Source organism: Sciurus carolinensis, chromosome 16 (assembly GCF_902686445.1).
Source record: "Sciurus carolinensis chromosome 16, mSciCar1.2, whole genome shotgun sequence".
NCBI classification, from domain to species: domain Eukaryota; kingdom Metazoa; phylum Chordata; class Mammalia; order Rodentia; family Sciuridae; genus Sciurus; species Sciurus carolinensis.
The window spans coordinates 44,759,252-44,783,116 of NC_062228.1; the positions used below are offsets into that span (position 1 = coordinate 44,759,252).

Sequence of the window (23,865 nt, forward strand, 5' to 3'; positions counted from 1 at the left end):
ACTTACCTAAACAGGCATGACCTGTAAATGAGGTCCAGGGCTCTTCTCCTCGTTCTAATTTGAGGATCACATCAGGTTTGGTCATGTCACATCCTGATAAGGGAAAAGAAGACTTACGTTGGTTGGGCTTCAGTGCCTTTGAAAGATAAAGATGTGTGTTCAATATTGCAAATGAAGGTTCTCATTCATGTAACAGTAAACTGAGAACCTTGCAACAGGCAAGGGAGACACCATCATCCTTTCAATGAACCAAATTCATCACCTCTTTCCCTTGAAATTCAAGATTATACACTTTACGTACTTTGAGATGAAATATATGCTTCTAATAGTTTCAAAGAGAGTTTTTCTTACCCACGGAGATGAGGTGGCAATAGTTTTCTAACATCACATCCATGTATAGAGTCTTCTGAGTAGAATCTAGGTGCTGCCACTCCTCCTGACTGAAGTCCACAGTCACATCTTTGAATGACACTGATTTCTATAATGCATTGAAATTGTGATCACAAGAGATTAATGAAATATTGAGGCCTACTCGGTCCTGCTTTTTTGTGTTATTCACAGGAAAACTTGTTAAGAAAGACTATCGTTTTTCCTGTGTTGTGATTTTCCTTATAGGGAAACAAAACCCTCTGAACTCCTAAGTCCCTTATAAAAACCTTGTAAAAACAATTACTATGAAGTCATTTTATATCCAAAACCTGTATTGGTTTATTAGGAGACCAAAACAAAGAAAACATTGTTGCTGCTCAAGAGAAATTAGAGCCTCAGACCAAGAAAGTAACTGAACTTTAACAAACTATAAATGCAGATACTCATATGGATTTATGAATATGTCAAAATGAACCCTATTATGTTAAAGTATAATGCACTAACAAAATATTTTTTAAAAAAGAAAGTATTTGTGAACACAAATCTCCAGTGTGTTCCAAGTATAGCATAGAAGTATATCACAAAGGTAGAACTAATTTCTCAGGTTTCACTAAGGTAAATTTTTTCACCTTAAAAATGAATGTTTTGGGCTGGGTTTGTGGCTCAGTGGTAGAGTACTTGCCTAGCTCACATGAGGCACTGGGTTTGATCCCCAGCACCACATAAAAAACTAAGTTAACAAAATAAAGGTATTGAGTCCATCTATAAATAATTTTTTTTTAAATGAATGTTTTGGGACTGGAGTTATGACTCAGTGGTACAGCACTTGCCTTGCATGTGTTGAGGCACTGTGTTTGATTCTCAGCACCACATATAAATAAAAAAAATAAAGGTCCATTGACAACTTAAAAATTTGTTTTTAAATGAATATTTTATGCAGGAAGAAAATGGTTCTAAGGTGCATAGTGGGATTTTTCAATAGCCAGCAATAAACGAGTAAACTGCTCAGGAAAACACTTTCTCAGACAGTAGTTATAAAATCTGGACAAAATATGTAATAAACAACTAAAACAAAGTACTGGAAATTAATTTTATGACTTTTTTGAGAATGCCTAAGACCCTGTAGCTCTCCAGGCAGAAAAGCATCACTTCCCCAGTCATGACAGAACAGAATTCAGGGCTGGTCAGTGAGCTGGAAACTTAATTCTGAAAGTGAGAGAACTATACAAAGGATGAGACTCAATAACTGAGTGTAAACTCTGCTAAATCCCCTGGTTAACAGTTATATTATGTATGTGTTGGAGAGATCACAGAGTGCTTAGCAAAAAGCAGACAGAAAACAAAAACAAAAGAACCTTGAAAATCAGAAGTGTACCTAGTGATATTTTAAGATTTCTGCTTTTGTGACTGGTGGTATTCCACAACCTGCTCATAAATCAAGCAACAGAAAACTGAAGCTTTATTGGATTGAGGTGGGCTTAGGGTTAACAAAGCAAGAGGAAGTATTAGGGATATGGAAAACAGAATCAGAAAGATCTGGAGGTCAATTTCAAAGTAATCTAACACAGATGGAATTGGCATGACTGCTTCAAGTGGTGCTTGGTGACCCTTTTCTACTATTTTGGTATGAAAACAGCCATAGACAATATTGTGTTTCTTTTCCCTCCCTCCCCATTCCCCTTCTTCCCTTCCTTCCCTTCTTCCCTTTCTTTCCTTTCCTGCTTCCCTTTCCTTCCTTCCTTCCCTCCCTCCCTTCCTAATTTCAAGATTTTTTTTTTTTTTTTGGGGTGCTGGGGATCGAACCCAGGGCCTTGTGCTTACGAGGCAAGCACTCTACTGATTGAGCTATCTCCCCAGCCCCCCTCCCTCCCTTCCTTACTACTTTTACTGGGGATTAAACCCAGGAACATTCTACTGAATTACATCCCTATCCCTTTTTATTTACTTATTTATTTTTTAATTTTGAGACAGGGTTTTGCTAAGTTGTTGAGGCTGACCTTGAACTTGGAATCCTTCTGTTTCAGCCCGCAGAGTTGCTGAGATTACAGGCATGTGCCACCACACTCCATTTTGAAAATATTTTTGTTTCAGTAAAACTTACTAATGGATGCAGAAATTAGAATTTTATGGAATTTTCGTATGTTGGGAATATTTTTCTTTTGAATTTTTCCAAACATTTTAAACATAAAAACTATTCTTAAGGTCTGGGCATGCAGCTCAGTGATAAGAGTACTTGCTAATCATGTGTGGCCTTGGTTCAATACCCAGTACAGCCAAACAAAACAAAACAAACAAAAAACAAGAAATCTAAAAAATATCTTAGCTCATACTCTACAGGAACAGGAAACTGAGGCTGGGGTTGTGGCTCAGTGACAGAGCACTTGACTGGCATGTATGCGGCCCTGGGTTCAATTCTCAGGACCACATATAAATAAGTAAATTAAATAAAGGTCCATGGACAACTCAAAAAATATACATTTAATAAAAAAACAGGAAGCTGTTTGATTTTCATTTATCAAATACATGGCATATAGACCAAAGAGGGGGGGCGGATCAGTAAATAAAACTGAAATGTTGCAAGATTGGTGCATTTTATCTTAAATAACTTAATATAATATTAACCTTAAGTAAACCTTGATAAGTTAAAGACTGCATACTTTAATGTTCAAGTAACCATTAAAAATGAAGATATAGCTGGGTGCGGTGGAGCACACCTGTAATCCCAGCAGCCCGGGAGGCTGAGGCAGGAGGATCGAGAGTTCAATGCCAGCCTCAGCAAAAATGAGGTCGTAAGCAACTCAGTGAGACCTATTCTCTAAATACAATACAAAATAGGGCTGGGGACATGGCTCAGTGGTCAAGTGACCCTGAGTTCAATCCATAGTACCCCTGCCAAAATGCAGATAGAACTAAAATGTCAATAAAGGAATTAAAATTGATTACAGCAATGACTTGACACAAAATACAACAGGATGTAGGAATAGATCACCAAAAGCTGGTTAGAAGGAACTAAATACACATTACTAAATGAAAGAAGCCAATCTGAAAAGGCTACCTACTGGATGATTCCAATGATATGACATTCCAGAAAAGACAAAATTTTGGAGTGGCTTACAGGAGTCACAGGAAAAAAGATAAATATTTTTTTATTTTTTACCTTTTCAGTGCTGGGCATTGAACCCAGGCTTCATACATACCAGCTACACCCCCAGCCCAAGATGAATTATTTATTTCAGAAAATTAACATGTATTTTAACTAAACATTACAATGAACTTCCTAAATCCTCAAAAGGCATTTGACAATATTGTATACTAACTCTACAATACAACAGTAATAATGAAAATAAATAGGAATCAATGTATAATTCCTTAATGATACAATGTGCACAAAGTCAATTTTCTTCCAAAGTTCAATGTTAAGGAAACTTAAGCCTAATATTTTTTCTTTCCACACTTTTTCAGTGGTGCATTACAATTGCACATAATGATGGGATTTGTTATTATATATTCATACATGCACACAATATAGTAATATAATTTGGCCAATATAACTCCCCAGCACTCCCTGCCACCTGCCATCCCTTTCCTCCATTAATCTCCCTTTGATTTTCATGAGATTCTAACCCCCCACTTTCTTTTCCTCTTTCCTCCCTAGCTTCCACATGAGCGAAAACATACAACACTTGACCCTTCTGAGTTTGTCTTATTTCATTTAACATAATAATCTTTAGTTCCATCCATTTTCCTAAAATGACATAATTTCATTTTTCCTTATGACCGAATAAAACTCCACTGTGTATATATACTAATTTTCTTTATCCATTCATCCACTTATAGACACCCAGACTGGTTCCATAGTTTGACTACTGAGAACTCTGCTGGTATAAACAGGTGTATGCACGTATCACTATAGTATGGTGACTTTCATTCTTTAGTATAAATACTAAAGAGTGGTAGAGCTGGGTCATATGGTGGCTCCATGCCTAGTTTTTGGAGATCCAAGACTATGATTTCCATGATGGTTGTACCAATTTCCAATCCCATCAACAGTGTAAAAGTATTCCTTTTTCTCCACTCGGAATGAATATTTTAAATACCAAAGATGCAAACAGACAAAAGGTAAAAGGATGAAAAAAGATATAATACACAAATACATATATGGGAAATACAGTGGGGAAAGATGAATTGATTATGGTAATCAAAAGACAAAATAGATGTTGAGTTGAAGAATATTATTATTAGATACAAGGGGCATTTCATAATAATAAAAGAGTAAACATATCAGGAAAATAAAATCACAAATATATATGCATAGAGTTGCAAAATTTGACAAAATTTCAACAAGAATTTTTTTTTGTTTTGTTTTTTTGTTACTGGGGATTGAACGTAGAGGTGCTTAACCACTGAGCCACATCCCCTCCCCTGTTTAAAAAAAATTTTTTTTAGTTGTCAATGGATCTTTTATTTTATTTATTTATATGTGATGCTGAGTATCGAACCCAGGGCCTCAAACATGCCAGGCAAGCGCTCTACCATTGAGCCACAACTCCAGCCCATAAAGGAATTTTTTTGTGTGTGGTGGTGCTGGGGATTGAACCCAGGGCCTTATGCATGCGAGTTAAGCACTCTACCAACTGAGGAAATCCCCCTACCCCGTTTTTTATATTTTATTTAGAGACAGGGTCTCACTGAGTTGCTTAAGGTCTCACTAAACTGCTGAAACTGGCTTTGACTCGCAATCCTCCTGCCTCAGCCTCCCAAGCCAATGGAATTACGGACCTGTGCCATGGCACCTGGCTAAGCAAGATTTTTTTAAAGGTCCAAAACTGTGACTGATGCTAATATGTTTGTTGGTATCCAAAAGAATAAAGACTAAGGGAGAAAAATATGTAAGGATTTAGATTATCTAAAAAATACAACCAATCATCTAAACTCATTTGACATTGATAGAAAATTTCTTTCAGTAATTCCTCAACATATTTCTCTTAAGAGCAAGTAGATCATTCACTAAACAATTCTCAATATAATAAAGATTAATTACATGTATTTTCTCTGACAAAAATAGAACGAAATTAGTGTTAGTCAGCTTTTCATTGGCTGTGATCAAAAGACCTGACAGGAACAACTTAGAGGAGGAAAAGTTTATTTTGGCTCATGGTTCCAGAGGATTCAGTCCACGGTTGTCTGACTCTCAGGCAGAACCATCATGGTAGAAGGATGCAGTAGAGGAAAGCTGCTCAGCTCATGGTAGTCAGGAAGCAGGTGGGAAGGGGCTAGGAGAACATAAACTCTTCCAGGGTACACACCAGTGACCCCACATTCTCCAGCTAAGTCCTCACCTCCCATTGTCCATTTGGCTATCAATGGATTAATCCACTGATGAGGTCAGAACCCTTACGATCCAGTCACTTCCCAAATGCCCCAACCTATGGACACTGGTACACTGGGGATGCTATTTTCAACACATGAGCCTTTGAGGGACATGCCAGATCTAAGCCATAACAATTAGTTATTATTTTTTTTTTAACAAAGATACATCTAGAAGTTCCAAACTTAAGACATCAAATGATATAACTAACCAACAGAGTGAAAGAATGACCAAAATGAAATTTTTATCATGTTTTGAACAAATTAAAACTAGATCAATTTGCAGATAAATTTAAAGCAGGCTCAGAAACTTATGTTTAAATGCTTATATTAGAAAATAAGAATCCTCTAAAATGAATAATTTAAACTTCTATTTTGAGGCTGGGATTGTGGCTCAGTGGTAGAGCACTTGCCTAGCATGTGTGAGGCCTTGGGTTTGATTCTCAGCACCACATATGAATAAAATAAAGGTCTATCAACATCTAAAAAATATTTTTAAAAAATATAACTTCTATTTTAAGAGGCTTGAAAAAAGTAAATTAAACTCAAAGCAAGAATAAGGAAATAGTCAAGGTAAAGGCAAAAATCACTCAAATGGAAAACAAAGAATAGGGAAGAAAAACAGTAAAACCTGATGCCAAAACCTTAAAAACACTGCTGCAATTGAAAAACCTCTAGTTAGATGGATAAGAAATAAAGGAGGTTGTAAAAATAGATCACTACTAAATCCTGCATCCCCAGCTCTTTTTAATAATTTATTAGCGACAGGGTCAGGCTGAGTTGCTTAGGACCTCAATAAATTGCTGAGGTAGGCTTTGAACTCATGATCCTCCTGAGTTGCTGGAATTACAGGCATGCACCATTGTGCCCGGCCCCAGATCCTTTTTTGTTTTGAGACAAGGTCTCACTAAGTTGCTTAGGGCCTTAGCCTCCTGGGTTGCTGGGATTATAGGTGTGTGCCGCTGCACCTGCGAACACCAAGCATATCTAAAACAAGTTTAAAAAAGGCAAAGCTGGAAGATCACATTACCTGATTAGCTACACTAATTAAGACTATGGTATTGGTGAAAGAACAGTTGTACTGACTTATGAAACACTACTGACATATATTTTCATGTAGACAGCCAATGGTCAACAAAGGCTCCAGAATAATTCAATAGAAAAAAAACTTTTTACAGATGATTCTGGAAAAGCTGAATATTCATTTATAATAGTAATAATGATAAGAAACTTCAACTTTTATCTTTAAAATACAAAATTAATCAAAATGAATTGTACACTTAAATGGAAAATCTAAAACCATAATACTTATATAGTAAGAATAAAATATGCACAACCTTGGGGTATGCAAAGATTTCTGAGGTAAGCCACAAAAGTCAAGAACCATAAAATTTTTACAAAAATTGATCGATTGGATTTCTTCAAAATTTAAGATGTTAGCTCTGAAAGACAATTAAAAAATAAAATATCTGGGCTGGGGATATAGCTCAGTTGGTAGAGTGCTTGCCTCGCAAGCACAAGGCCCTGGGTTCAATCCCCAGTACCACACACACACACAAAAAAATCATAGAGATGATATACACACACTTTTATCTTACAGGACATGTATCTAGGAATACATCACACAACAGCAGAAGAATTAGACAAACAATCCTTTAATTAAAAATTTCTGGAGCTGGGGTTGTGGCTCAGTGGTGGAGAACTTCCCTAGCATGTGTGAAGCACTGGGTTCGATTCTCAGCACCACATGAAAATAAATAAAATGAAGGTCCATCAAAAACTTAAAAAATAGGTGAAAAATCTGAACAAATTCTGAGACAATATATACCTTGGCAACTTAGTGAGACCCTGTCTCAAAATAAATAAAAACAGTGGTAAGAGTGCCATTGGATTCAATATCCTGTACTACAAAAAAATTAAACTATGTATTTATATACATGGGGATAATAAGGGAAAAATAGCAATTTTTTAAACACCATTTTTAGTCATATCAGGGAAATGAAAATTAAAACACTGATGTAACACATTACACACCTGTCAGAATATTAAATTTAAAAAGTGACCTTACAGGTGTTGGTAAGGATACAGAGCTACCAGAACTTTCATAAGTTGATGGTAGAAGTACTGTATTGTTTAAATTTGGCAGTTTCTTATAAAGTTAAACATACTTTCTATTACAATCCACAGATACCACCCCTAGGTTATTTACCCCAAATAAATAAAAATGTAAGTGCACACAAATATTTCTACACCATTGTTCTTAAAAGCTTCACTCAAAACAGTGAAAAACTGTTATAAAAAACACCTATTGAGGGCTGGGGATATAGCTCAGTTGGTAGAGTGCCTGCCTTGCAAGCACAAGGCCCTGGGTTCAAGCCCCAGCACCGAAAACAAACAAACAAACAAACAAACAAAAAAACACCTATTGCAAAGCAACTAGACAAATTGTGATATATGCACACACTGATATATGATTCAGAAACACACACGTACTGATATACAGAACAACTATGAAGAACAAAACATAATGTTGAGTTAAATAAGTCAACCCCCAAAGTGCACTTGCAGTAGTCCCTCCTCATCCACAGTTTTACTTTCTGTGGGTTTAGTTACCCACATGGTCAACTGTAGTACAAAAATAATAGATGCAAAATTCCAGAAATAAATGATTCATAAGTTTTAAACTGTGCGTCATTTTGAATAGTATGATTAAATCCTAGTGTCCCATTCCATTCCACCCAGAACATGAATCAACCATTTGTTCAGCATATTCATGCTTTATACACTACATTAGTCACCTAGTAGCCATCTTGGTTTCCAGATCCATTACAGGCCTCACACTGCTTGTTTGAGTAACCATTATTTTAATTAATATGACCCCAAAGTACAAGAGTAGTAATGCTGGTAGACATGCCAAAGAGAAGCCATAAAGTGTTTCCTATAAGTGAAAAGGTGAAAAGTTCTCAACTTTATAAAGAAAGAAAACACCATGCTGAGGTTGCTAACATCTAGGGTAGGAGCTAATCTACCAGTGAAACTGTGAAGAAAAGAAATTTGTGCTATTTTTGCTGTTGTACCTCAAAGTGCAAAAGTTAATATCAATGTGTGATAATATTAAGATGGAAAAATCATAAAGTTTGTGCATGTGTGTATAGGGAAAACATGGTATACATAGGGTTCAGAGTACTATCCAGTTTCAAGCATCCACTGGGGGGTCTTAGAAGATATTCCTAGAAATAAGGGCTATCTACTATATTCCAGGATTCATAATATGAAATCTAGAAGAGAAAAATCTAAATTATAGTAACAACACAGGAAAGAACACAAACAGAGTCTAGCAGCCTCCCTCAGTTGAAGAAACAGAAATTAAAGTTTGGGGAATTGAAGATGTCTAGAACTGCTATACTGAAAAGGAGAAAGCAAAATGAGAAAGAACTCCAGATATTTGTAGGTTGCCCTCTTGAATCTATGGTAGAATATCAACCTGCAAATTTGTGGGAATGAAACTATGAAGCCAGGAAAAGAATCAGAGGAAAGTAATCCTCAGAGCTCAAAGAGGCCCAGGAACAGCTGCAATTCTCCCAGCCATAACAGAAAGATCTGATAATACACAGGTTTGGGGTAGAACAGGGGTTGGGTAACTTTTTCTTAAAAGGGTCAGACAATTAATATTTTAGGTTTCCTGGGTCAAACAGTCTCTATCACAATTACTTTGCAGCTGTATTGTAATGTAGTTCATTTACATAGACAGCATGTAAATAAGCTTGGCTATTCTAATACTTACAAAACAGAGGCTAGATTTGGACCTCAGGGTCTATAGGTTGTTGACCTTAGTAATGGGACTAAATTAGCACTAGACCAAATGCTACTCTCAATACACACTAAAAAAGCTTAAAGGCAAGTCTCAAATATGTAAAAATTATCAGAAGTAACTTAATTCTTTGAAGGAACATACCAGAATCCAGCATCTGGTAATTTAAATTTTAAGTAATAAATATCCAAGCATGCAAGGAAGCAGAAAAACAGGCTCTCCCTCAGTGAATGGATTGAAAAACCCTTATAAAAAAAGGTTTCACTTGATTTGGATCATTTGCATTTCTACTTCCCCCGGGAGGATGAAGCAGCAAGGCACCATATTCAAACCAGAAAGCAGCCCTTACCAGTCAACAAAGCTTACCAGCATCTGATTTTGAACTATTGGACAATAAATTTTGTTCTTTATAAATTATCAGTCTCAGGTATTCTGCTAAAGCAGCACAAATAGACTAAGACACCATACAACTGTAGGAAAATTAGAATAGCTATAAAAATATTAAGATAGACGTCTAAAACAAAAAAATATCTAGAATTAAGTTAGGCACTTCATAATGACAGAAGGGGTCAATTCATGAGGACTTTAACAATCTCAAATACTAATGCACCTAAAAGCAACTTCAAAATACATGAAGTAAAAACTGATAGAACTGAAAGGAAAATGAACAAAGCTACAATTATAACAAGTTTTCAACTTTCTCATTTCAGTCACTGCTATAATAAGAACGCAGCAAATCAATAAGGTTATAGAACTTATCAACTCAATCAACCAATTTGACCTCAATGATATTTAGAGAATATACCCAATCAAAACAAAATATAGATTCTTAACAAAAGCATACAGAGCATTCACCAAGTAAAACTATATTGTGTGCTATAAAAGAAGCTTCCATAAACTTAGGAAGATTGAAATCACATAGCGCATACAATGTGGTTGCAAGAGAATTAAACAGAAATCAGTAATAAAGCTATGTGAAAAACTCCCCGAATATGTGGAAATTAAACACTTCTAAACAATCAATGGGTCAAAAAAATCACAAAGGAAGTGAGAAAAAAAAACTATGTGTGTGTGTGTGTGTGTGTGTGTGTGTTTTAGCTGTAGAGGGACACAATACCTTTCTTTCATTTATTATCTTTATGTGGTGCTGAGGATTGAATCCAGGCCTCACATGTGCTATGCAAGCACTCTTCCAATGAGCTACTACCCCAGCCCAAAAGAAAATATTTTCAACATTTGAATGAAAATAAAAATGCAATGCATCAAAATTTGTTGGAGGCCAATTAGGGACAATGAAAAACTACTGAGGGAGCATTCAAAAGGCCCTGGGATTCAATTCCCAGCACTGCATAAAGAAAGAAACACAAAAATAAAAAGAAACATGCATGCACGCGTGCGCGCACACACACCAATTGAAAACAAAACAAAAATCCTTTAGTTACTATCACTTCTTTTCTTTTAATTAAAAAAATTTTTTTGTAGTTGTAGATGGACAGCATGCCTTTATTTTATTTGTTTGTTTTTCTGCAGTGCTAAGGATCAAACCCAGTGTCTCACATGTGCCAGGCAAGTACTCTGCCCCTGAGCTACAGCCCCAGTCCTACTATCACTTCTTAAAGTAGGCCCAAATGAAAGACTGAATGTTTTTTACTTATGTCAGACATAAGGCAAAAATGTCTGTTCTTCCAACTTCTATTCAACATTGTACTGGAAGTTCTGACAACACAGTAAGGCAAAAAAGAAGTTTAAAAATTTCTAGAATGAGAGGATTTAGAAAGGTTACAGGTCAATATACCAAAAAAATTAATAGCATTTTATATGCTAGCAATAATAAAATAGAAAGTTGAAAAAAAATTAATATCGTTTATGGTAGCATTTAAAAAAGAAATATCTAAGGAGTAATATAAAAAACATTTGCAGGACTAGGGTTGTGCCTCAGTGGTGGAGTGCTTGCCTAGCATGTGTGAGGCACTGGGTTCAATTCTCAGCAACGCAGATAAATCAATAAAATAAAGGTCCATCAACAACTTAAAAAAAAAATTTGCAAGACAGTTACACTGAAAACAACAAATAATTACTGAGAGAATTTTTCCCCCTTTCTTTCCTTCTTTTCATGTGCCAGGGACAGAACACAAGGCCTGGTGCATGCATGTTAAGCAACTGCTCTACCACTGAGCTACATTTACTGCTACTCAGAGAATTTAAAGATGATCTAAATAGAATGAGATGTGCATCATGTACATGAATCAGAAAACTGGTTTATCATTAATGATTATTTGTTCTTGATTTAAACTACTGAGCATTTTAATATTTTCCTCTCTCCAAATGAATTATCTACATGTATTCCATTAGGGTGTTTTGTACCTGATGTTTAAGCATAAAATAAGGAGTAGGACTGTTTCATGTTACTGGTACAAGTTTGCCTATTTGTTGCCTGTTCTGGAAATAGTGGCAATACTTATACAACAGTAAGAATGTAATGAATGGCACCAAATTACATACTTAAAAATAATTAAAATGTAAATTTTATGTTTTATATATTTTAACACAATAAGAAGTTAAATGAAAAAGCATAAGAAACAAAAAGATATGCAAGCAAGCATTGGGGTGGGCACTTGGGGAGCTGAAAAAGCAATAAAGATGTTAAATGGGAAGACAGCTAGCTAAGACTATGAGAGACGCACCCAAATAAAAATGGTATCATTGGGGAAGGAGGGAACTGTGGTATGATGAACAGAATTTGCCACGAAATGGTTTTGTAGTAGGAGACATTTAATTCCTATCAGCTGTATTAGCAGGTGGGTAGAGGCTGAGGCACAAGCAGTTTGGAAAAACAAAAATGACAGGATAGGCAGGGAAAGTAATAAGGTAATTCAGACATGTGCATGAAGTGTCTGTGGGACAGGCAGGCGATGTGTATATAGTTTTGATTCTCAGGACAGAAGGGTAAGATAAACTTTATTTGAGTGGGCTGGGTTGTGGCTCAGCAGTAGCAGTCTCGCATAGTATGCCTGAGGCCTTGGGTTCAATCCCCAGCACCACATAAAAATAAAGGTATTTTGTCCAGCTACAACTAAAAATAAATTATTAAAAAAATCATTTGAGCATCATTAAAATATGGTTCATTATGAACAAGGAACAGGAAACAAAAGAGAAGGAAATCAACATATAATCTGGAGAATATCAGTATTTAAGAGAGGTCAAGATATAAAGGCAAATTCTCTGAATGAAACAGGAAAGGTTAGTGTCTTTGAAACAAAAAGCAGAATATTTTAAGAGTTATACACCTAGTTCAGTTGGTGGTCTATGCACTTACTTCTGTATTCAAATACAAAATTAGAAGAAATTTAAAAATAGGAATAAATCTATAACACCATCAGTATTCTAGAAATGGTGTTATTAGAGGACCAGAGGTTTTTCCTTCTGTGTTGAAGGATTTACAAGAGAAACACAGGATTCTCAGTTCTTTGTACGATTTGCCAATCATCTCCATCCTCAAAGCCTCAAGATGTCAGTGATTTCATGCCACTTACTGATAGCACTCTATCAATTTTAACTCCATCTTTACTCAGATCTGTGAATGTGACAAAGGTTTATATCTTTTTTAAAAAATCTGGAGCTGGGGTTGTGGCTCAGTGGTAGAGCACTCATCTAGCATGTATGAGGCACTGGGTTGGGTTCAATTCTTAGCACCACATATAAATAAATAAAAATAAAGGTCCATCAACAACTAAAAAATATTTTAAAAAAAATCTAGATAAGACACAGGTTCATTCACTAATATATTCTTATTAATTCAAGGAAATGCACTTCTGTCCCTGTACATCCTCTGGAATAATACTGAAAAAGGAGGAAATGGGGACCAATTTCCTAAGAGGGAAGACAATTTAGGACAAGAAATATCCTTTGAGGGGCTGGGGTTGTGGCTCAATGGTAGAATACTTGCCTTGCCTGTGTGAGGCACTGGGTTTGATTCTCAGCATTGCATATAAATAAATAAAAATAAAGGTCCATCAACAACTAAAAAATATATATATATATATTATATATATATATATATAATATATATATATATCCTTTAAAATAATAAAAAATTTTTCAGAACCATCATCTCACCTGAGCCATGGTTTTGAGATCTGCAAGAGAAGACCAATCTTTCCTTTGCACTCCTCTTTAGAAAATGGACAATTTCTAAAACAGCAAAGCTAAGAAAGGGGGGGAAAAAGCCACATTGAGACTACACATGCTTAGCAGCTCCCTATACTTACAAATCAGTTAAAATTACTTCCATTTTTTGTTTCTTGTCCACTCTGCACATCCTACATTGCTCATTTTTAACAGGATGGTAACTTAGAAATCTTTCTGCCTCAATCTCAGCTGATATTCCAAAGATGGTGAGTGAAACAAAATTCTGAGTCCTTAATTCTAAAATACCATTTTCTAAAGCTTCTGACTGTAATATTTTGCAACCATTAATGTAACTTCTACCACAAGGGTCTGGAGGAGCTGAGAGGAATATGTCTTTAAGAGATTAAATTATAAGCAATTAAATTATTTTTAGAATACTTTTCCAGGGGGGAAAAAGTGGGTGCTTTTCTCTCATAACAAACAAGGGTCTCCCACATTCAGATGCCATTAGAAACTGAAGTGGTGAGAAATTGTTCGCAAAAGTGTGCATATTTCCAGGATTTGTGAGGGCAAATAACTGAGGTGGATAATTCTCACCTTAGCACTAGATGAGAAATGGATGGAGGCTGCCTTGGGTTGTCCTGGATCCTATGCAGGAAGACTAACTGGACAATCAGGATCCACCACAGCAGGTGGGCCACTGCATGCTCAAAGGAAGCACAAAGGCAGCAGCTGGAGAAGAGGCTGTGCCTATGAGAGGGAATTGTATCTGGAGGGTTCAGAAGCAGGTTCTCTCAAAAGGCAAGAGATGACTTACGCTAAATTTTCATGGCCTCATCTTGTCTTTGACTTTTTTCGTTCCCAGCTCCCAATCCATTGGAGCTGGAGAATACTCACCTAAGGGAATAAAGTGGAGAGACAAAACAGAGGTTGGGAAATTAGAGACTAAAACCTGGTCATGAACTTTTTCACACTGCAGGCTTCCATCACGTGGAAGAAAGTTTTTGCTCTTAAAACAAGTTTGAAGTTTGATTTTTAGTTTATTTAGCTAAATGACTATTATGAGACTGAGCTTGTGTGTAAATGTTTGACAGATTTTTTTTATTATCCTAAGAATATTTAAAATAATTCTTGAACCTTCCAGGAATTCATAGAGAAGGAAAAACAAATTCAGTCAAATAGAAATTTTGAGAGGACAGTTATGGGAGAAAGGTGTTTTCTTCTGTTTTGTTTTTTAAAGTTTGTGTTCCCAGGCTGGGGATATAGCTCAGTTGGTAGAGTGCTTGCCTTGCAAGCACAGAGCCCTGGATTCAACCCCCAGCAATGCAAAAAAAAAAAAAAAAAAAAGTGTTCCCAATGGTGTTCTACTCATTCCAACCTATCAGTCATTGATCAATAGGGGGTTTCCTAACATTCATTCCAACCTATCAGTCATTGATCAATAGGGGGTTTCCTAACATACTGTCCTACTATCTCAAAATTATTTTATCTCCTCTTCATTTAAAAAAATCTCTACTTATTATACTTGTCTAATTGCCACAGTGTCAAAATCTACAGACATATAAAACAGCCAGTATTCAGAGAATCTAAAGAGTGCACAAATAGTACCCACTTTCTCAAGTACTCCATCTCAGTTACACAATAAGTCACATTCTTGGTCACCATGGGTTGTGTACACAAAATACTTCAGAAATTATACATATTACCCACTGCACAGTCATAATCTCCTAGGTTCCCTGTCATGTGCAGTCTGAAGCTGTAACATACTTCTATACAAAGTAACAAAATTTCACTCACAAAGGAGCACACACTTTGAAACACGAATCGACTCGCATCTGATTTAAAAGTTAGACATGTAGAGATCCCATCACTTTCACAAATAATCGGTTCCACACCACTGATACATTGCAACACACCCTCCCTGCCCCTGCCCACAAGAATAAGCATAAAAACCACAAACTGAATGCCAGTTGTGTGCCAAGCTGTTTCAGGCGCTCGGGTTTCCTGGTGGAGAGGGGAGGAATTTAAAAAAAAAAAGGGGGAGAATTCCTGCCCCTGCAGAGCTTACACCAGCCTCCTTACACCAGCTACCGGTTCCTCCTTTTGCATAGGTTCTCGCTTCCCTCACGTCTTCTCCGGGGCCTGGACTCTTGCTTTCCTCCCTGGTCTCCTCGGCCCTGGTCCCCTTTCCTTCCCTTCTTTCACCACCCTGAGCTCCCACCTCCCTTCTCGACCCGCCAAAGGGTCCCCACCATCACCCGCCCCCTTCGCAGCCGAGGACCTACTAGCCTCACCTTCGGCCACTGGCCAACAGCCTGCGCCTGCGTATTTCCGCGCGCTGTTTCCCAAGGGTCTCCGCAGCGCGTTCCTCTGGGCCTCAGGCTAAGCGCGCCTTCTCGACATCCGGGTTTTTCCGGTTTTGAACTACATTTCCCACAGACCTCCGGGGCCGCTTTCAAACTTTGATCACAGACTCCTCTTCCAAGTCTAATAGTTGTCTGTCGCAGAGAGGTGACCTGAGTCTGGGTGAGGAAGACGCTCCGGTTGAGGAAGTCAGCAGCTCCCTGGGCGCGAACAGACATGCGGAGCATGGAACCCATGCCTCTGAATGAGGGTGTGTGCGCGTGTCCGTGAGGAGGAAAGTGCAATGAGGGGTTGACTGGTGCGTGTTTGTGCTCGTGTCTATCTGCTCCGACGAGGGACCTTTTGGGTGACTTTTTAGTTATAATGTGGGATGTGTAACACTGGGATTTAAAACTATCCTTCATATGACAGTGCTGCTGTGACCTGTGATATTGACTGTGTAACGGGGTAGAACTTCATTTTTGCAGTTCTAAGTATAATTTTTGGACAAAGGGGTTTGTTGAAAGAAGATTCCCGAGACGATGTTTGTGCCAGTGAAGAAAGACTACAGCCATTCACAGGTTGAAGAAAGTAGTTTTGCAATGTAAGCATGGCCAGGGCACCCCTGCTTCCAGAGCTCATCCTGGTGTTTTAACAGAGAGGGTATCGGTGACTGCCCGCCTAGGAAACGGTTTTAGATTTGTTTCTTGGGATCAGTATCTCGAGTTCCTTGCTGCTTCTTTCCCCTCCAACTTTACAGCCATGTGGACTCCAGCTGCAGATATATGGTCATCAAAACGGGAGTCAGATATTTGAGTGGCAGACTATGAGACTTCAGAAACAAAGCCTCAGGAGGACTTGCAGCTTTTGCCCTTGCCCTCTTCCTGCCTTGAGTCCACCAAGGACTGAAAGCTAAGGACAGCTTGGAAAAAAACCAATCATTTGGAAAGTGAAGTCCATTTGGCAGCAACAAGTGCCAGACTCCCAGGGACACAATCTTGGACCATCCAACCTCCACCAAGCTGACGACTGCTATCACATGAGTATGATCAGCAGAACCACTAAGGCATGCCAAGCTCAAACTGCCAGCCCCCAGAATAATGAGCTAATTGTTTTAAAAACACAAACTTTACATTCCCTTCCAGGACCTTATTGGGCAGGTGGGTGCCTGTCATTTCAAGAGGATGCAGACTCAGGAATGTGGCATTGACTTCTAGGTGAAATACAGATGAGTCACTTCACTCGAGGTGTGATACAGGGACCTATACATATATTAATTTAACTTTAGTTGGGTCTCCTTGATTGCAATATCTCTTTCCCCTTTCTAATTCAAATTCTGCATTACTTTCTTCACTGTGATTCATTAGGGAAACTTAACAGTGCTTAGCTAATTTTCTGATGGATTAAGATTCCTAGAACTGGAATTTCTAAAGTGTTATTTCTAAGGTGTCATCACTCACATCCATCAGAATATTTTCTCAACTTCCTTTCTGCCTGATGATTATGGGAGTGCTATCAGTTTTTGCACAGCTATGTCAGGCCTAAATTCCATTTCTTCTCCTTATTAGTATTAATAATAAGGTTTCTCTAAGGCTAATTATTAATTACTTCATTAATTATCTATTTTCAAGTCATATGTGATTTCCTTTTTGGGGCAAGGCTGGTGGAGAGGTCGTTTAGTAGGATAAATGAAAGGCAGCTGATAAAAGGAATCCACTGTGTTTAAAGTCTTGGTTTCTAAATTTAGGACCATCAAGGTAGTATTTGATTAATTATTCCGAAATGTCTGTGAAGAAAGTTTGGGCCTTTGCAGCAGAATTCAAACTGCTTCAATACTGTACTCCATGTTTCATACACATATCTCTTTGTATTGCTTTTTCTAATTTTAAGGAACAGCAACATTTTCTCATTGTAAAATGAGGAAATTCAGAAATTTATAGAGTACAAAAAAGCTTAAAATAAGCTTGGAAATAGTTATTTTGAAGATTTTTTTGTCAAATTATTCACCTGTTTTTCTGTGAGTAAGCACCTGGATGTAAGCATGTAAGATTTTTTTTTTCAGTCACAACAGTGTATTTTGTGCATGTGCAACTTTCCCGTTTTTAATAATAGTTTTGTATAACAACACAAATCTTAAAATCGTGCTTAATGTTTTTTTTAAATAAACCTATCCGATCAATATTAGATAAAGACATAGAAAGGAAGAGTCCTTCCTGACTCTTACCAATCAGTACACCTCAAAGTTAATTATTTCTTTGACCTTCATCAAAATAGTTCAGTTTTGTCTGGTTTTGAACTTCATATAAATAGGGCACTTAAGTTGTTTCCAGTTTGGGGCTTTTATCAGTAAAACCACTATGAACTTTCTCATACCAGTCTCTTGATGTATGTATGAATTCAGTTATACTTTGGTTACATACCAAATAGATATTTAGCTTTAAATAGACATTGCAAAATAGTTTTTGAAAGTGATTATTCCATCTGCCACATGAGAATTCCAGTTACTCTGCATCACTGGCAACATTATTCAGTCTTAAATTTTAGTCATTCTAGTGGGCATGAAGTGCTACACTGTAGATTTAATTTGCCTTTCCTTTATGACTAATATGCAGCAAACATCAATTCCAAGGGATTGGAAGAATTGCAGTTTGAGTCCAAGGGCAGTCTGTTGACACAATTTTCATTGTCCAGGGCGGTTAGAAATACTTCCTTTGTTTTATTAAGGAACTTCAGTTGATTGAAAGAGGCCTACCTCCTTATGGAAGATCTACATTATTCAAAGTCCAGCAATTTAAATGTTAATCTCATTCAAAAATTGCCATCACAGAAACATCTAGAATCATGTTTGACCAAATATCTGAGCAAGGTGGCCCAGCCAAGTTGATACAGAACATTCACCACCACAAATCCACTTTTATGAACTTGGCACCCATAGCTATCTTCCAAAACCATAATTAGTCACTGAATACAGAAACAGGGAGTAACAAAGTCATAAGCAAGGTCATACTTCTGCTTAATATGATAAAATTATCCTGCATAAAACCAAAAATGTGCTAACCACTTTCCCAAAAGAGGATGTAAAGTCTGGGTAATAGTTACCTTTCATTTTGATATCCCATAACTTAAAAATGTCAAATGAATACTTAAATACTATGATATAAAGTCAGTAATACATCTTAGGTTATGGTAAAGTGATGAGAGGGAAGAAAATAAAGTGTTGTTGTACACACATATATTTATAACAAAATAAGGAAGAAATAATCATGACAATTACAGTTCTTGTTTCTATAACTGGTTACATGGTTGTAGTTGGCATTTATAACTACCTTCTCTCACTACCCACTGCCCATATTTCCTTTGCCCTCACCTAGTCTTGATTCTTTACCTGGTATAGTGACCTAAACCTTCATTCTTGGTGTAGGTGGTAGTTGTGGTAGAAGCTCTTCAGGTAAGGAACTCAAATCCATATCCATGTCTATTTCAGTAAGAAAACAATGCTGCTTCTCCCATAATGAAAGCAGTCCAATGTACTTGTCACTAGGGAATGGTGCCATCCTGGGGACTCAATTTTGATCTCTGCTGCTCGAGGCTCAGCAACAGTGGTTGTACCCAGGCTGGCCTTGGGTAATGGAATTCCATGCTGCTAAACCTAGTGCAACCTCCATCACTGCCATCATGGTCAATCTGTTCATGAGACAAGTGGATGACAGAAGCGGGTGGCTGGGGAAAACAGCCTGACTGGTGTCCACACAAGTGGTCATTCTCTTGGTTATTAAATCCTTTTCTGATGAAGTCACAATTTGTGTTCATTCACATAAGACACAAATATCTTTGTATTTTTCCCCATTCAGAGATCTATACCTCTTCCTCAGACTTCCTTGTCACATTTTCCAGTTATGCTCCTTGCAAGCCCCTGACCATTTAGCCAAATCACTGGGCACAGTGCCTGAATCTGGATGTAATTTTATATCTGGCCATTTCTCCTTCAAAGAAAACCAACCAACCAGGTACACTGCTTCAAGTATTGGCCACGGAGAGGAGTTTCCTTTACCACTATTCTTCAGGGATGTCTCAGAAAGGGACAATAATGCTGCAACTCTCTACTTTGAGAAAGTACCTGCTTGTCAAGTAACACCATCTGTGAAAATGGGCCCAAGTCTTTTTTTCCTCTATTAACTGATTATAGAAAATCATGAGGCCACAGGTATAGGCTAGGAGAGACAAAGTAGTGTTGCAAGAGCAAGGACCATGGGCATTTTAGCAAATTCTTCATGTAACTTCTTTCAGCCTTCAGTTCTTACTTAGACTTGATCACATATATACCACTTCCATTCAATGGTAGAGTGCTACTGTGCAGGTAACTATGGTTTGGTGAGTCAGAAAACACCCAGTTCATAATGGGCAATAGTAACTTGGTCCACAGTTAAGTGTTCAGTCTCTATTAAGGCTCAGCACCAGGCCAAAAGGTGTTTCTCAAAAGGAAAATAGTTACCTAGAAGATGAAAGGGCTTTGCTCCAAAATTCTAAGGGCCTGCACTATGATTCATCTATTAGTATCTACCAAAGACTCCGAATAGCATCTATTCCAAAGGAGGTATTTATATGCCCAATAGAATAGAAACAGCAATAGAAAGGTTATAAAAACTGCCTAAGTTCCTAAAACCAGAGTTGACAGGTTGCCTGATGTGATCTCTTTCATATCAGTCCTTAGTATTGGCAGTTTGGTCATGGATTGTGTACTTACAAATGTCAAATATTTCAATTGTAGAGCTAAAATGTCTCATATTTCAACTAAATTTACAATTTGCTAAAAACATCAGCTTACAATTGTGACTTCATTTTTTAAAAAACTAATTACTATATTTAACTCACTGCTCTACCCTTTGACAGCATGTCTTCAACATTTCAATATTCTAATTTCACCATGTAACAAAGTGGGCAATGTGAAGAATGTTTGATTTTCATACTGAAGACACATGAACATTACATAAATGCATAAAATCCACTTCCCCAAAAGGAAGTTTCATCCTTAAGAGATAAAATAAAAGAATGTACTATTGTACTAATTAAATCCAAAGAGGCCTGCTTGGCATTATGCCTCCTTTTTGGTTGCAGAAGGGGCCAAATGCAATAATTTATCCTGCACCTTAGAAGTGATATCTCACCATGCCCCATACTACAGGACCCCTAAAAATATCATTAAAACAGGAGTCCCCTGAATTCGTCAGAGTTATTTGTCAGTGCATATCACTTGCATATCAGTAGTCTTACCAATAAAGTCTACAATAGTTGCTACTTCTTGTTCACCAGGTTCAATAGCATAATGTCATCAATGTAATGGATCTGCATAGCAAGTACCAGAGGATATGTTAATGGATACATTAATGTGCTCTACATCTGGTACAACAGCTGCAATTGGAGTCACTCCTGGTTACACTTATGATAAACCCCTCTTATTCTGCAAGAGCCACCTGCCTTCCAAACAGGCCAAATAGGCAAGTTGAATGGGGGGAATATGATAGAATTCACTACCCTTGCATCTTTAAAGTCCTTACTGATGGCACTAATCTCTCTAATACCTCCAGGAATGAGAGGATGATACTGCTTTTAGTTTACTATTTTTCTAGGTAAAGGCAGTTTCACATGATCTTCCACTTGGCCTTTGCCCTAGAACAGCCCTTACTCCAGAGAATCAATGCAGGGATTCTGCCAGTTACCAATGTATCTATTCTGGCACTGGGGAAATAAACACAAAATGAGTTTGGAGACCCACTGTGCCCACTGAGACAGGGCAGATCTTGAACTTCATTTATCACCTAACCATGAGTCCCTATTCTGACTGGTACACCACAGTGATATTTTGGGTCTCCTGGAATTAGTGCCAATTCAGAGCCAGTGTCCAGTAATCCCTAAAAAGTTTTACTACTAAAGAACACAGACGTTCTGGTATATGTGTGTGGTTCTGGGGATTGAACCAGGGCCTACCACTTAGCTACATCCCCAGCCCTTACTTTCTGTTTTATGATTCGAGTTAGGCTTTTGTTCACTTGACCTAGAATTCTTGCACTTATGCAAATCAAATAAGATTTTAGTATATTTCCCATATACTTAATTTCCACCAGAGTACCAGCCATACTTCCAGACGGCTACTCTGTAGTAGAGATTTAACTTGAAATCTTTCATGGTCTGTTTGCATTCTTCACCACAATAAATTATTGTTCCATATTTTTAAAATGTTTTAAACTTAAATTATATTTTAAATTTCCCTCCAAAATTTTAAGAAAATCCAATGCTTCAGGAAGCTTTACTTTTTTTTTTTTTTTTTTTTTTTTTTTTTTTTTGGTGTTTACTGGGGATTGAACCCAGAGCCTTGTGCATGCTAGGCAAATGCTCTGTCACTGAATTACACTCCAGTGCCCTATTACCTTTTATAGGTAAGGAAAGTAAGGCCTATAATAGGTACCAACTCATCCTCAATTTCAAAACACTCACTGCAATCTCTTACAGTTATTACACTTAGATAGCCTCACACGCTATCTTCCATCCAGACCTTAACTCATAGGAGTAACATTCAAACACACACAGCAACACCAAATTTCACATGATCACCCAGTTAATCATAATCAGTTAAAACACAAATTAATCTCAAGGTCACAACAGTATAATCACCTGTCCTATCACTATCATACAATGTAAATAGTTGGCTACATCCACATCCCTCATATATTTCACTCAGTGTCCACTCCAAGTGACAGTCTCAAGTGCATATCATCTCACAAATACATTCTGAAAAGTTGTCTTCCTCATGGATTTGACCCTCCTGCCCTTCTCAATTCCTAACACACAAAAAGCACTTCACACTGTTCCCACACTCGACCAGAAGGAGCTCGCCCTGTCACTGAGATGTGTGATTTATCCATCCTAGTTCCTCCTCGTCCCAACACCACCGTACGAGTGGCGAGCACACCGCATGAGCCTACGCAGGCAGACAGCACAGTCACTCCCAAATCATCTCTGAAACCGTTCCACATCCAAATCTCAAGCACAACACCCTCTGAATCAGGGTCACATCTACCCTCTCCCTTTCGGGCACGCGCACATGCGGACTCACAACAAAACACAAACCCCCACCATAACCTCACAAATGGGGGTCGTGTCCCTCCGCACCAGTCAACAACAATTCTTTTAAGCCACCGCACAAGTCCACTTTGAGGGAGTATATTTAGCCACCGTGCCAGTTCCTAAATCAGTCCTCTCAGGGAACTCGGAAAAGTCCGGAATCCGGACACCATAAGCCCGCGTCGGTAGCGTCACTCCAACCCTGAATGAAACTGCGCAGGCGTAGCCCGAAGTCTGGGCCCCGCAGCCCAGATTTCCCCCTCGGACTACGTTTCCCAGAAGACACCACTGTCCGAACGTACTTCCGGTAGGAGGTTCTGTGGAATGGTCTGGCTGCCGTAGGCTGGAGAGGACGTCTGGGGACTGGTCCTGAAGTGAGGAGTGGGCGTGAGTCCTTTCTTAAAATATGAATCCGAACTTGGGCCAGCGCTCTCCCTGAGGATGCCAAAGGTGAGGAATTATGGATCCTCAGCATCCTGGAAGAGAAGTGTCTATAGCTTTAGAGCCCTGAGTGCAGGAACAGCCCTAGCAGTGGTGGGTTGTGTTGAGAGCGCATAGGGAGTCTAGGGTTTGTCATTGGGCTGTGTGGCTATTTGTTCTGACAGTGATTGAGTGCGTGATTGTAGTTATGTGACAGTGCGATTGTATGTGACCATTTGTGTGAATGGAGTTTATATGACTCTGACATGATTGTGGGGGGCTATTTGTATCCCCTTACATGTAAGGAA

General features: G+C 37.9%; 2 protein-coding genes across 22 annotated transcripts in view; one reads left to right on the top strand and one right to left on the bottom strand.

Moving 5' to 3' along the window:
* Window positions 1-23,865, top strand: part of Znf461 (zinc finger protein 461) — a 69,696-nt gene that overhangs the window by 24,506 nt on the left and 21,325 nt on the right. For 2 of the 16 annotated variants that reach the window (XM_047527541.1, XM_047527531.1), the window contains exon 1: window positions 23,457-23,587. The exons of 12 other annotated variants lie outside the window; for them this stretch is intronic. The gene's annotated coding sequence lies outside the window, so the exon portion shown is untranslated. Of the gene's footprint in view, window positions 1-16,182; window positions 18,669-23,451; window positions 23,588-23,865 lie in introns of those variants that run through there. 2 more of the 16 variants (XR_007105326.1, XM_047527538.1) reach the window with 2 other exon arrangements.
* Znf567 (zinc finger protein 567) overlaps window positions 1-23,865 on the bottom strand; it is an 81,736-nt gene that overhangs the window by 6,777 nt on the left and 51,094 nt on the right. The window contains exons 1-5 of one of the 6 annotated variants that reach the window (XM_047527434.1): window positions 15,970-16,083; window positions 14,493-14,572; window positions 13,664-13,752; window positions 352-478; window positions 7-93 (exon numbers count right to left, since the gene is read on the bottom strand). In XM_047527434.1, the coding sequence (XP_047383390.1) occupies window positions 7-93; window positions 352-478; window positions 13,664-13,672 (223 nt within the window). In that variant the 5' untranslated portion in view covers window positions 13,673-13,752; window positions 14,493-14,572; window positions 15,970-16,083. Of the gene's footprint in view, window positions 1-6; window positions 94-351; window positions 479-13,663; window positions 13,753-14,272; window positions 14,593-15,969; window positions 16,505-23,865 lie in introns of those variants that run through there. The other 5 variants (XM_047527435.1, XM_047527437.1, XM_047527436.1 and 2 more) reach the window with 5 other exon arrangements.